The sequence below is a fragment of the Chrysemys picta genome, chromosome 6 (genome assembly GCF_011386835.1).
Source record: "Chrysemys picta bellii isolate R12L10 chromosome 6, ASM1138683v2, whole genome shotgun sequence".
Lineage (NCBI taxonomy): Eukaryota > Metazoa > Chordata > Testudines > Emydidae > Chrysemys > Chrysemys picta.
Window position 1 is genome coordinate 94,712,644 of NC_088796.1, and position 12,710 is coordinate 94,725,353.

At 37.7% G+C, this 12,710-nt stretch overlaps 1 protein-coding gene across 2 annotated transcripts in view; it reads left to right on the plus strand.

Moving 5' to 3' along the window:
• The window catches only part of CFAP95 (cilia and flagella associated protein 95), a 50,295-nt gene that overhangs the window by 16,919 nt on the left and 20,666 nt on the right, over positions 1-12,710 (plus strand). For both annotated transcript variants that reach the window (XM_065549387.1, XM_005297776.4), the window contains exons 3-4: positions 7,721-7,842; positions 8,848-8,916. In XM_065549387.1, the coding sequence (XP_065405459.1) occupies positions 7,721-7,842; positions 8,848-8,916 (191 nt within the window). The remainder of the gene's footprint in view (positions 1-7,720; positions 7,843-8,847; positions 8,917-12,710) is intronic.

Below are 12,710 nucleotides of genomic sequence, written 5' to 3' on the forward strand. Positions count from 1 at the left end.
TCATTAGGGCTTGCATCTGGTTTTGGTTTTGGAGGCATGTGTTGAATTGGCCTCCAGCATGGACCTATTGGACAAACTTAATAAAAGAATATTTAAATTCCATATCACTAAATTAACATTTCTTTTCCTTGTTTAAAGGCTACCTTCCTGGTTCCCTCTAAGATGTTTTTAGTGTTTTTCAAAGTCAGTCATGTTAGACTTCTTTCCCACCCTTCTGCTTTTGTACCCTTCCTGATTACTTATTGTTAAATTAAAAATAAGGAAAACAGAGTAAGAAAAATGAAAAAATGCTTATTTACAAATCTAACAAAATTATGGGATGCATGCAGGCATAAAAAGAAGCTAAATTTTCAGAAGTATATATTATAATACAGCAAATATTGCTTTAAAATATGTAGACCTGAATGTCTGTTGGCTTAAAAGGGGTTTAGTTTGGTTAAAATAATCAGGAATGGAGCTATGCCCATCTACACCAGCTAAGGATCTGGCACAGACAAAATAAAACTAAAATCAATTTCTTTCAGCAGTAAACAAAAAAATTTCTTTAATGAAATCCTATGCTTAGATATAACTTTATTAGAGCTTCCTTCTCCAGAAACCTTTAATCAACCATACCACCACTTCTAGGACGGGAGTCTAGTTAGCGTAGTTAGTACCCTCTTCTTCAGAACATGTTTATTATTATTATTTATTATTTTATTTTTGTTATTATGAGTTAGTCTTTCAGGTTTAGATCCTCCTCTCAGTCCTACACTCACAAGCCTGGCATCTACTGTCTCTCAATCTGCACACTCACAGTGATGAACCCCAGATTGCATTAACAGATCAAACTCCAAAATTAAAAGATGTGTTTTGAAACTGCATATTTTGTTATCCAAGATATGCAATGATGCATATCAATACAAGAACTCCAGCATGAAGTGTGGAATGTGTAGCTGATCACATGACATCATAACAATCAACTACAAGGCTGTGGTGGTGGTATGAAATATTAATTTATTTGTACTTGATAATATGTCTGTGTTATTTGGGGTGAGTGAAATTTAGAACGTCTTTGGGTTTTAAATTCTTGGGTTTTACAATGGCATGGTAGATATCTATATTGTTGTCAGTATCCTAATTTTTTTAAAAAAGCAAAGGTTTTGGAATATAACCAGTGGAAACAAATTACAGTTACGGAAGGAGCCATAATTTTTCTTTTCTGACTTTTATGTGTTTAAAAATCCAATCCTGCTCATGTTGAAATAAATGGCAAAACTCCTATAGACTTCAACGAGAGCAGGAACAGACCTTAAATTCTCAATCTTTATGTTGTAATAACATGTTTGAATTTACTTATGTCATCTTCACTTAAATTTTTATATAAATTTTAGTATTGGTATAATGTCTAAAAAGCAGCAGAATAGCATAGAAATATATCTCAAAAGTAGCAATAAGCCTATAATAAGTTTAAAATTCTCTTGTAGAGGGAGCCAGATTCTTTGTTGTCCTGCACATGGGGCAATCATTTATACCCCTGCAAAATGGGTGCAAAATACTAACCATTGATACTGTTTTTCACTCACTGTGCACTAAGTGCAGGGCAACAGTTAGTTGGGCCCAGGGTAACTTGCTGTTGATGTATTGCAATCATAAAAGTTACCTTTTACTGAGAATTCTCTTTTAGGTATCAGGATTATGTTATCATCTTATCCCATCAATGCCATCAAAAACCTGCCTGTTGGGAACCAACTTGACGATGAACCAACTGTCGAAGAGCTTAGCCTTGCCATAGATGGATTGCCCAGTGGAAAGGCCCCCAGAAAAGACTGAATACCCTCAGAGGTCATAAAATGCGGAAAACCTATTCTACTGCAACATCTTCATGATTTGCTCTACTTGTGCTGGAAAGAAGGCGAAGTACCACAAGAAACGAGAGACGACATTAGTAATCTCTATTAAAAAAAAGGGAGACAGCAGTGACTGTAACAACTATCATGGCATTTCCCTTCTTAGCATTATGGAAAAAACCTTTGCCCGAGTTGTCCTGAACAGACTTCAGACCCTTGCAGACAGAGTCTGTCCCAAATCACAGTGCAGTTTCAGAGCTAAAAGGTGACATGATCTTCTCAGTGCGACAACTATAAGAGAAATGCAGAGAACAAAAAAAGCCCCTTTACGTGGCCTTCACTGATCTCACAAAGACTTTTGACCTTGTCAGTAGAAGCTGACTATTTGCATTTCTAGAAAAGATTGGATGCCCTCCAAAGTCCTTAAGCATGATTCGATCCTTACGTGAAAACATGTACGGCACCATTCAATACAACGGCTCAGTCTCTGAGGCTTTCCAAATTTATAGCAGAGTTAAGCAAGGCTGTGTACTTGCCCCAACTCAGTGATCTTCTTCTCCTTGCTATTCCTATATTTTGCATGACTCAGATCTAAAACCAAGACTTGGGAGACCCTTATCCAACACCTCCTCTTTGCTGATGACACAGCAGTGATAACCCACAAAGAAACTCATCTCCAAAACCTTATGGACAGTTTTTCCAAAGCCTGCCAAAACTTTGGGCTTACCATAAGCCTAAAAAAGATGAACATAATGTGCCAAGGAGTTGAGGAAGCACTCTCCTGCAATATCAACAACTATGAAGTTGAAGTGGTGAACGCGTTCACACACCTGGGATCCACTATCGCAGTCAATCTTTCACTTGAAATGGAACTCAACATCTGCATTGGAAAAGCTGCCACAACAATGTCTAGACTGAGCAAGAGAGTATGGCAAAAGAACAAACTGACAGAACGCACAAAGATCTGTGTATTGTGCATGTGTTATCAGCATACATTTGTATGGGAGCAAGACGTGGACCTTACTCTCATCAGGAAAAGAGGCTCAAACGCTTTCATATGCATTGCCTTCATTGAATCTTTGGAATCTTCTGGAGGGACAGAGTTATCAACACTGATGTGCTCAAGCAGGCCAGCATACCCAGCATGCAAACTCTCCTCAAACAGAGATGCTTCTGCTGGCTTGGGCATGTGTGCCGAATTAAATGATGGATGCATCCCAAAGGACATTCTTTTCAGTGAATTGGCATCTGGAAAAAGACCCAAAGGATGCCCAAAATTGCATTTCAAGGATGTGTGCAAGCGAGACCTTTAAAGAAATGGACATGGACGTGGACAACTGGGAAAATCACACTTAAGACTGCAGCCTTTGGAAACAAGAGTTTAACAAAGGTCTCCGGAGTTATAAGAGGAAGCCGTCCAGCTTAGCAAAGGAGAAAAGAGCTTGCAGAAGGCAGAGCACAAAGGGTCAAAACATCACTTTTAAATGTGGCAGAGATTGTCTCTCTCGAGTGGGTCTCTTCAGCCACAGCCGTAATTGCCATAAAACCAACTGAGAAAATTCTTTATCTCTCAGGGGTGCATACCCATGGTCTCTCGAGACTGAAGGATGCCTACTACTAATGCTATTTAAACCTGGACATTCCCAAATACTAAATATGAGTCAATTAAATATGGTATTATCCTTCATCGTGAATCATTAAACATCTTATCACACTTGCCTATTAATAAAGAATATATCAGGAGTAGGCAATCTATGGCACGCGTGCCGAAGGCAGCACGCGAGCTGATTTTCAGTGGCACTCACACTGCCCGGGTCCTGGCCACCTGTCCAGGGGGCTCTGCATTTTAATTGAATTTTAAATGAAGCTTCTTAAACATTTTAAAAACCTTATTTACTTACATAACTAAACTATTGTTGTATATAATTATAGACTTATAGAAAGAGACCTTCTAAAAACGTTAAATTGTATTGCTGGCACACGAAACTTTAAATTAGAGTGAATAAATGAAGACTCAGCACACAACTTCTGAAAGGTTGCTGACCCCTGGAATATATTCATAAGTACAGTAGACATGGTAAAAATGTGATGACCAAGCCTATTTGTGTCCAGCTTCTTCATTTATTCAAAACTGTGCAGTCTCTGGAAAAATTATGTGGAAGCCTGACTGAGATTTCATTGGAACTGGGTCCTGTCAATCCTATTGGATCAGTAAAATCCTCATCTGCAATGGAATTATTTAAATTTCCATACCGTGGAGAGGCATGAAAAGTTACAGAAGTACAGTACTTATAGCAATGGTGCACTATTTTCATTTTGAGGAGGCCTTCCCATGTACCACACATTTCCTGTTCATCAAATTCCAGTAAAAGTGCTGTAATTTTTAAAAAGGAAAAACACTGCTGTTACATTCCACCACGACCAGAGATTATTTTTCTAGTTTTTCTACAACAGTGGAAAATTGTTATGAACTAAACAGTTTGGTACAACACTTATTGTAGACTTGTGTGCAGTATATATATGCACTGGACTTTTTTTTTTTTTTTAGTTATGAATGCTGACTGTTTTATAGGGTGTTTTGCCTTGGGGAGACCTGTCTTTCTTTTACTCTTAATTTGATTTACTACTAGCCATCCAAGGTTTTGATTTGGTAGTGAAGAGAGCAAAAAACTATTTTAAACCTCTTTCTGCCAGCTGTACTAGAAAGTATCTTATGGTGAATTGCATTGTATATGACTTTATGAATTCCACTGTAGTTCAAGAGGTGGTAATTTCTTCACCTCCTACAAGGGAACAACTTAAATGTATATAACTGTAGATTAGAAAAACATGAATGTTGTAGAGCAATTCTCTATAACACAAGGGGGTGCACAAATACTTTTTTGTCAGTGGGATAAGAGATTTATTTTAACATATATTAGGTTGGTGTTTTAGTTGGAGATAGCACAGTGCTCAGTGGAGGTAACTGTGCCAAGTGTGTGCCATGGCAACCAAAATACATTTCACCCTTCGGGGGGGAAGGTGTTTTCCATTGAAACACTTCCTTGTAGTTTAAAAAGCAGCCAACCTTATGATCCCAACTAAACAAAACTATGCTATAATTACCAGTGTTGTAATAACACATACTTCTGTCTGCATTCATCTACACAAATACTGCTAGACTGCATTCTTTGTCAATAGATGGGGACAGAATATTTGAGATTTTGATGACATTCTCATTGCACATTTAAGAAGCTGGCCATTACAGAATTCTCAGTTGTCTCCAGCAGGTGGAACAGCTTCTTCAGCTTCTAGTTGATTACTAAGGCTTGGGCTTAGTGGGTCTGATGCTCTCCTCAGCATTCCCTGTGTATTCAGGTGATACGGCTACACAGCGTATAGTGAAGAAATTGGAGGCCAAGTCTAGGGGCAGGAGGAAGTACTTGGGTTCAGGGACCTCATGCAGACCAGCATCGGGAAGTCCTTCTGACTAATTGTGTTGAATCTCCCAGCATAGAGGAGTTCCCAGGAGACAACTTGGTTGTCAGAAGAGTGCCTCAGCTAGCAAGAATCATTATACCGGGGCCTCAGCCAGCCAGTTCCCCTCTTCAGATATTCCAGGCCAAATCCTTGCCCCATTGATTTCAACTGACAAAACTTCCACAGACCTCATTGGAGCCAGGATTTCAACTGCTGTCTCTCCTGTTTCATACTGGAGGTTTCTTGCACCACCATCCAGAAAATGGTCGAGACCCTTTGGATCTCCTGACAACATAGGCTCAGCTACTCCCTTTTCCTTTTAATGATGAGCACCCAAGCGCCCCTTCTCCACTGTAGTTCTCCCCTGAAATGATGTCAAATAGGCTTGGCATTTGGAACAGCATGGATATGGATGTCTCCTTCCTCTCCTAATTCTCAAGCATGCTTTCTATGCTCATCACATCAAGCTCCTGATGACCTACTCCTTCCATGGCAGCTTCCAAAAAAGTCTCCAGAGTAGTGTGGGTTTGGCCTTCCCTCTCATATTCCATATCTGGGCAGAAATATAAGTCCAACCCCACTCTTTCATCTAGCACTATGCACAGCAGTCCCTAAATAGCTGAGGCTGATACTTGCTATAGGCAAGGTTCTTCCCCCCAACAGAAAAAACAGGTACCATTTACCCCTGCAGCAGGAAAACGGAGCTATGGCTATGGCTGTATGGAATTTCTAAATGCAGCACACTTGGCTTTTAAAGAAAGAGCTGCCTAGAAGATGAAAAAGGGAATCAGTATCTCTAAGAGGAGGGGTTTTCTGTTCAGGGAGGAGTGAAACTGAAGTGTTCACACTGGTATAGAAGAACTTGAAGAAATAAAATTAACAGTTACTAAGTTTTTTCACTTAAATTCATCATGTGAGACTCTAAAGAGAGCATTATATAGAAGGTGCAGTTGAGAGGAACACTCCCTTGATGAAGGCTGTGTGAAAGCACAACGTAATAAGTATTATAAGACTCTGTATTAAGTGTTAGAATATATTTTACTTTTGCTTCCATATCACAACTAAGTTGTATTTTTCATGGTAGATATGCAACATCTGATGTATGTATTCCAGTGATAATCTTAATGGAATCTGTTTGTTTCCCTACTAATGATGCTGAGACTAGGCCAAGGTATTGATTTTAGATGTGATAGGCCATTATCAAGGCATACATTTCCATTAACAATTTCACTGTGGTACCATACTTCAAAATAGTATGGTACATGAGGTTTAAAAGTCCCAAATGCTGAACAGACATTGGTTTGCTGATTGAATATAGCGATGACCAGGCAGAATTGTATAGTGTGCATTATTACTTCTAACTGTTGAATTAAACAATGAATTTTAAAGAAATAAACTTGAAATTTAAATTAAGATGCTGTCATTTTATTTAATAGATGTTCGTGCAAATATCAATACAACTGAACACTATGTAAAGAATGCATTATCACTGAACATTTTCCCTATGTTTTAGCCAATTACAAATGAAACTGGGAATACAAGTACAATTTCTCTGTATTTTTATTGAACTACTGGGAGCTGATTAAGATGAGATTTTAGACATTATTCATAAAAGTGCAGAAAAATATGGTGGTGTATCTTACTTTTTTATGTTTGTTATAAGATCACCTATTCATGTAGCTGATTTGAATGAAATCTCATTTGGTAAAATGTAAGAGAGGGCTTTCTTAAAGTATATAAAACAATAACAATGCCATTCCGAGGAAAAAATCAGAATGAAAAAAGTTAACGGGCAGTTAACGGGACTGTCAGTTTGTCCCTTATTGAAGAAGTCTTTGTTTAACAAGGCTTTTTTGACCATTTTAATAAAATGATGAGCAAATGTGACCAGTTTGTACTCTCTCTTCTCCCCTATTTATACAATGAAAAAAAAAGATCTTTGCAAACTTATTAAAATGTTGGTCCCATGAAGTAAAATAGGTTGAGGATTTATGTCTTGAATATTCTTGAATACTTGTACAAAGGATGCATTTCAATAATAAAATGTACAGCCCTTTTCCAGCACTACTATAAGCTCTGTGACCTTGCTCTGAACAGAGTTAAATTATACTTGCATCTTATGAATATGAGAGTTTACACCATTGGCACTTTTTACAGTTTACAGATAGCACTTTTCCTACAGCAAGAGACCTGCCAGGAGGTTAAACCTAGCTATTGCCTATGTATAGAGCACTATTTTTAGACCTCCTAGCCAGAGCTAAACATTGTGCAACACTTGCAAAGCAAAATAGGGCTATGATGTATAGCATCCATCATAATAATTAATTAACAAGCAACAAACAATTGTACAGTATCTCAGACTGAAAATAGCCAATATACTGAAACTGTTTTTTCCCCTTTCCCAGTATTTGTCCTTTTATGCTATTTTCCAGACATGGATTACCACATACCAGGATCATTTGTCTCAACCGTATACAAATAAAGGATATAGGGAAATAGAGATTCGTAAGTCCATGCTGAATGAAGATAATTTTGAAGATGGTGTTATTGACAGGTATAATTAATATTTATCTTGTACACTATAGAATTTTGTATTGGACCATTCATATAGGAATTTCACTACAGAGAATGATAATATAAGACCATTTCCACCCTGTCCCCCACATCCACATGCCAAGGGAAATCTCCATGTCCAGGTCTTCCCTTCCCCATGCCAGCACCAGACCCCTGTCATGTAGAGGGTCCTTTGTGGGATTGGCAATCCATGGATAAGAGGAGAGTGGGATGGAGCCTGAAGGAATGTACTCCATCTGTAACACCGACAGACCCCAGTCGTTGGCAGGTGGGCGGGCTCGAACCTGGGGCCTCTGGAGCTAACTGTATGAGTTTCTACTGCATGAGCTAAAAGCCACGTGGCCCTTAGCTAAGGCTGTAAAGCAGACTCATTAATCTCTCTCTAAGTGGTCTCAGTGCCACTAAATGGGACAGAATACTACATACAGAAGGTGTGTGGGTTACACATCCTCCCACCAAACCTCAGGAAATCTACTCCAGAATTAAAGTTTTATTAACTTTTGAGTTGAAATTTCTCCATGCTGTGGATCCCCTCTTTTGAGGTTGGGTTCCAGAAGTGGGCTCCAACTGTCATGTGTCCTTTTCCAGCTAACAAAGTAGGACCCTTACAATCTAATAAATACTTGAGATGGCTGTATACATTCTAGCCCATAGATGGCAGTGGCAAACATACATACAAGCTATAATTTCTATGCTAACATTTGCACCAGCTTCTGCTATTGCAAAAGGAATTGCATTTAATCATAGGTGAAAAATATATATAAAAAAATTAGTGCAAAGCTAGTTTTTTCCCCCGCGAATCTGGGAAAAATGTGCTATTTGCCAGTTTAATGACCTATGCAAATGTTTTTCACAGCTCTGAGATGGTTCTTTTTAAGTGTTGACCATTCAAACCTTGCTTCTACCAGGTTGCATAGAATAAGTTTGAAAAATTGAACTACTTATGATTATGCTAATTTTCTGAAAATCATTTTTTCTTTTGCAGGGAGACTGGGATGCCCAAAACAGGAGTTGGAGCTGTATTGCCAAGACACCCTTCAGATCACTTTCAAATGTTAGTAATCCTCTCCAAAAAAAAGCCAATAGTGATGTGCTGTTTAGGGATAAATTATATTTGTTCTCTGTGGCTTGTAGAGTGTCGAGTGTCTGGGTCTGGAAAGATCCCTAAAACATTGTTTTTACATTAGCTAATTGAGAATTACTTCTTGAATTATTGTATTTAGTTCAGACATAATATGTATGGTTTTCACTCCCAGCATAGCTAGTGACTCAAGTAACCTTATTTATGGTAGTAATAGTATATTGATAAAATAATTACACTAATTTTAATCTAAGAAAAAAGAGCAATGCATACAATACACAGGGCTATAGTACTGCCTATTATTAAGGTTGCCTGACGCTTTCTATTATAAGACCCTGTTTTCTGTTACCCAAATGTTTGCCAAACGTTAATAATGTGAGATGAATGTTTTTATGCTCGGTGTCTGCTTCAGAATGATTTTTTTTAATTTCAGCCAAAACAATTCAACTGTTTCTGAAAATGAGGTTGGAGGAAAAAATGTCATTTTTCAATGTTAAAAAATGTCAATGGGAACTAGGCACCTAATTACCTTTTATGATTTGGGCCTAGAGTACAAAATGTAGCCTGCAGGGGAAAAAGTGTCATCTCACTTTGCTGGTCTGTGCCATCCCAATATGACCCCTTGTATGCAGATGAACAGTTAGGGTCATCTGAACAATTGTAATTCTGCTTCTGTAGTGCCATGAGAATAACCAGAATCTCTGATGCAATTTTATGCATCCATTACAAAGATTAATTTAAGTAATCACAAAATATCAATACCTTACTCTGAATCATATAGGGTTAGGCAGACTGTTGGTTGCATCTTATCCCATTTTTCATTTACCTCCATATCTTTAATTATTCTTTCCTTCAAAATTTGTCCTTGCATATTGTGGTCAGACTAACTGGTCTGTAGTTGCTCGGATTGCATTTTTTCCCTTTCTTAAATATAGGTGTTATGTTTACTATTCTCCAGTCATACAGTACTACTTCTGATTTGATATATTTATTAAAAATCCTTGCCATCGGACGTGCAATTTCATGTACCAGTTCTTTCAGTATTCTGGGAGGGGGATTATCTGCTCCCCATCCCCTCTGACCCACAATTTGACTGCATTAAACTCTGTGAATTTAGCTTCTGCCTTGAATGTGGTAATTTCCATTTCTATACACTCATGATCATTAGCCATTGTGCCTTTGCCCCCATGTTCTAGGTTATCATCCTTATTGGAAACTGAGCCAAAGTATTCATTTAGGCTAAGGACATGGCATTTATGACACTTACATAGAAAGTGCAAAGCTTAATGTGGTAATAAAGCATCAGGCTTAGGATTGGAGTCATGTGCTTATGAAACCAGTTATAAAACCAATGCTCTGTGGTTCACTTTTTCAATACTTCACAAGTACAAGCTGTACAAGTATAGTGTCTGCTCCAAATATAAAATGAGGAGTAAGGATTAAAATCTGATGGAGATACAGAGAGAGAGTTGAAGTTGTTGTCTATTTGCATACCATACTTTGGGGTGTTTATTGTAAAGGAGAACTTCAGCTTAGAATGCCAGTTTGTGATTTTAAAAAATTACAATATTCCTTAAGGGTTTTCATGCTGAAATGAGTGATACAGTGATATAACTACAGATTAATGAAGATTTTACCTGGGATAGCTTCTGATTTGGAAAAGACATCATGGTTATCAAACATGGAATTTTCTTTAACTCTTAAGTTTTGTTTAAAAGATATAATCGGAAGTTATTCTTGATTTAACAATGTTAAATTAAAAGTAAAATGTGAAATCAGCCTCTGCTGCCTCAGGGTTAAGTACTGGGGAAACTGGATGCCTGGCAATATAAGTCTGAGTATTATAAATGAGAGGTTTGATGTAAGCATAGGATAGAGATTTTGAAACCCAAAGGAACAAGGCAAGTGATCCCAAGAGTAAAGGCAGTGGAGCAGTTCATCATATCCATAGGGCCAAAGCATTTTATTACAAGATCTGTTGGGGTGGACACGAGGACCATGCAGGAGAAGGTGAGCTGTCTGGGAGGAGAAAGGGGTAGTAGTTTTAGGAGTTTCCATATGTTATAACATTAAAATACTCAAACTGTAATCAAGGAAATAGAGATACAGTTGGGTTATAATTATATCAGATTCCAATCCTCCATGTAATTTTTTTATAACTTTAAGATGTCTCTCATTTACCATACAGATAGATGCATACAGACAGAATGCTAATTATGGTAAAAACACTTTAATTCCACAGTGTTTCAGAATCTGCTCTCTTGAATGTAGATTTTTTTTTTTTTTGCTTCTCACCGACTGTGTAGCTGTTAAAATTAAATGCCAACTTAAAAGACAATGCATAAGAATGAGTTTGCTCAATGGACTGAAAAGGAGTGCTTCATGTTATGTGGGAAAGATGTAATCATAATATACATTTCAACATCAAATTAACCCTTATGGAAAAATGATACTTTTATAGTAATACTTGAAGTATTCCACTTGCTTGTAAAAAAGAATATTTTGGAAAATTTCCAGACAATGTCAAAGGTGACCTCTAACATTCTATATGACTAACTATAATATTCAGTGATTGCTCTGTCTTTCTATGTTTCTTTGTGCTCTTAAAGTTTGATCTTATTCAGACAAGTGCAGTGTCAGTCACATCACATTTTTCTTGCTGGTATTCAGCGATCCAAAAAAATTGGATTACAGATAGGGTTCATAATAAATAACTTTATTATTTTAAGGTATTTTTTAAAAAAAGGAGCTAAGTATTTAAATTTAGATTTCCAATCTACTGTTGCCCATACTCAAGATAGGTGTGCAAATGCTTGATGTATGTACACGTAGCTAAGTACGTGTAGACCAGATAGACTGCTTTCATGGTAGCAGCTCTGTGTCAGGGAGGTGGGTGCAAAGTGCAGACGAGACCTCCTCTGTATTGAGTTTCAGTCAATTTTGCTTACTGAAGATTTTGAAGTGTTTGAAGAACTTCAGGCTCTGACCTATAATTTGGTTACATGCCCTGTATAGCTGGTTAAATCTAATGGGTAGACATTGATCCATTAGTGGTAGAGATAATCTGTGCATCCTAGGGAGTGCAATGTGCCAGGATCTCTTAAACAAGCAATTGTTATGTCCTTGGGCAAGAAATCATCTATTGATGTTGATAACTTGTCATTAAGTGCCCTTTCTCTAACCTTTCTATTTTGGGGAAGGTTATTGAGAAGACTGTGGCAAAGCAGTGCTGTAGTACTCGGAATCCTCACGTACCCAGTTCCCATTTTAACCTGTCTTGAAACCTGAATATGGAACAGCAGCACCCAAATCATCTCTGTTAATGATCTGCTCATGGCATCTGTTTTGTACCATTGACCATGACATTTGATTGACGCAGATTGATATAGACCCCGGCAGTGTTCCCGAATGGTACTTTACTGGCTGTGTTCCTTATTGTCTGAAAGGACTGAGAAAGTATTGTTGGATGATTGCTCTTCCGTATTGATGGTGCTCTCATGAGATGGATCAATGTCCTATTCTGTCACCCTTCTTCACTGTGTAGGCAAGTCACTAGGGATGATATTGTTTTCTTCTCAATGCATCAATATATTGATGGCTAGTGTTGACAGGTACTGATTTGGCCTATATACCTTTTTATTGTTTGCTTTCCGGCTACTTTGGAGCCCACTTCTGTGTTTGTATTCTGTCCTGATAGTTGAGATCAGCTGAGGTGTTGAAGCTAACAATTTGAGGGGGGAAAATTATTCAAGTGATTAGGATAGTGA